This window comes from Myotis brandtii, unplaced genomic scaffold, assembly GCF_000412655.1.
Source record: "Myotis brandtii unplaced genomic scaffold, ASM41265v1 scaffold50, whole genome shotgun sequence".
Taxonomy (NCBI): Eukaryota; Metazoa; Chordata; class Mammalia; order Chiroptera; family Vespertilionidae; genus Myotis; species Myotis brandtii.
Genome location: NW_005369061.1, coordinates 1692644 through 1694642, shown reverse-complemented (window position 1 = coordinate 1694642; position 1999 = coordinate 1692644). Strand labels below are relative to the sequence as shown.

General features: G+C 60.4%; 1 protein-coding gene across 1 annotated transcript in view; it reads left to right on the top strand.

Moving 5' to 3' along the window:
* Positions 1-1999, top strand: part of SLC13A2 (solute carrier family 13 (sodium-dependent dicarboxylate transporter), member 2) — a 33001-nt gene that overhangs the window by 19621 nt on the left and 11381 nt on the right. The window contains exons 10-11 of the mRNA XM_005876902.2: positions 868-1029; positions 1756-1893. Coding sequence (XP_005876964.1) covers positions 868-1029; positions 1756-1893 — 300 coding nt within the window. The remainder of the gene's footprint in view (positions 1-867; positions 1030-1755; positions 1894-1999) is intronic.

The following is a 1999-nucleotide window of genomic DNA, read 5'->3' as shown; positions in this document are numbered from 1 at the left end:
ACTCCAACCCCTCACCCCTTCCAGACAGAGAATATAATGTCTTTAGCACCTGAGAGTAGTTGGCTTCGGGTTGACAGGGTGAGCCTGCTATAGCCACCAGGGGGCGCTGTAATCACATCCAGCCAGGCTCTGGGGACAAGGGCATCATTCTCAGAGCCTCCATCCAAGAGGGAAATCCCTGAACCTGCACACCTGGGCCTCAGTGTTCCCACTAAGCTCATTCGCTGCACAGACAGGAGGCAGCTTCCCTGGGTCAGGGATTGGTGCTGGGGACTCCTAAGTCCAAGGTTAGTTCATCCATCAAGCGTTCACTGACTGTGCCAAGCTCGGTGCTGGGTGCTGGTGCTGGGTGCTGGGTGCTGGGTGCTGGGTGCTGGGTAGGCAGCATTGGCTCACAATCTAGCATTACAGTGGGCAGGACAAGACCTCGGAGCTCTTCTGACCCTGTGGACAGTCCCCACCCGCCTGTCAGCCTCCTCCCAGCCTCTGACCCTTCCCCACTCTCCCTCCTCGAACTGCTGTGTGAGCCCTGGGCTAGAGAGGGCAGAGAGAGGGCGAAGGCTGGCCAGAGACCTCCTGAGAGAGGTCGGAGAAGTCTTGACTCCCACCAAGCCCCAGGTTTCCCAAGAAGGCCCTGTGGCCTCTTTCTTAGCTTCTCATCTGACCCTTCTCCCCACACCCAACTGTTCTTCAAGAGCAGGAGAGGGGACCCCTTGGTTCTGGCTGGTTCTTCCCTCCCAAGCTGCTCTTGCTTTTGAAGAACCTAGAGAGGTGTGGACAGGAAGGTGACCCTCCCAGAGCCTCAGCAGGGGACTCCGGGACCCCAGGCAGCCCTGCCTCTCACACACCACCCTCTTCTGCCCACAGGAATCACGCCTGTCTGCGTGGCTGGGGGACAAGCTGACCCCACTGCAGAGCGTGTCGCCTCCCGCCATTGCCTTCATCCTCTCTATCCTGGTTGCCACCTTCACTGAGTGCACCAGCAACGTGGCCACCACCACACTCTTCCTGCCCATCCTGGCCTCCATGGTGAGTTGGCCCAGCAGACACGCCTCCTCCAGGCATCCCTCCTGTCCACCCCGACTCAGGGGCCCCACCTGTGGGTCACAGTGACCTGTCTGCGCCTCCTCTCATTGCCGGGAGAGGACCTCTGAGCTTCCACGCTTCCTGGGGCTCTCCAGCTACCTTGGGCCCCAAAGGCCCCAGGCCCCTGACTCATCCCACCCCTGGTGACGTCACCCCCTGAGTATCTTGATGGGGCTCACTGGTGGCCTCCCCCACCTCCCCAGCCCAGCCCCTGTTCTGGTCATTCCTGAGGTGATGGGGTAAAATTGCTCCCCGGAGCGTCCCCAGCCCCTTCCCACAGCCTTTGATGATTCCCGGGGCCCCTTTGAGATCCGTTTTATGGGCCCCTCCCCTCACCACACCCCACAGGGCAGGGCCACACAGTCATTCCCTCCAGAGAGGTCAAGGGGCCCTTCCCAAGTCACCCAGTACCTTCTGGCAGAAGTGGTGGGTTCATGCCCAGAGTATGTGTTGCGGGGAGGGGGTTGTCCCTTAAAAGGGGGGAAGCAGGGGTATTGGGAGTCACACCTTTCCCTCTGGGACGTGGCAGAAGTGGTGGGTTCATGCCCAGAGTATGTGTTGGGGGAAGGGGGTTGTCCCTCAAAGCGGGGAAGCAGGGGTATTGGGAGCCACACCTTTCCCTCTGGGACAGGGACTGCCATCAACTCTGCCCACTGTCTCCCCCTCCAGGCGAAGGCCATCTGCCTCCACCCTCTCTATGTCATGCTCCCTTGCACTCTGGCCGCCTCCCTGGCCTTCATGCTGCCTGTGGCCACCCCGCCCAATGCCATCGTCTTCTCCTTTGGAGGAATCAAAGTGTCCGATATGGTGAGTGGCAGGGCCCCGATGTCTCAGCACCCCCTTCTGCTCCGTCTTCCCATCTCGGTGGACTACAAAGTAGCAAGAAGCCCCTGAGACTCTCAGCTGAGAATGG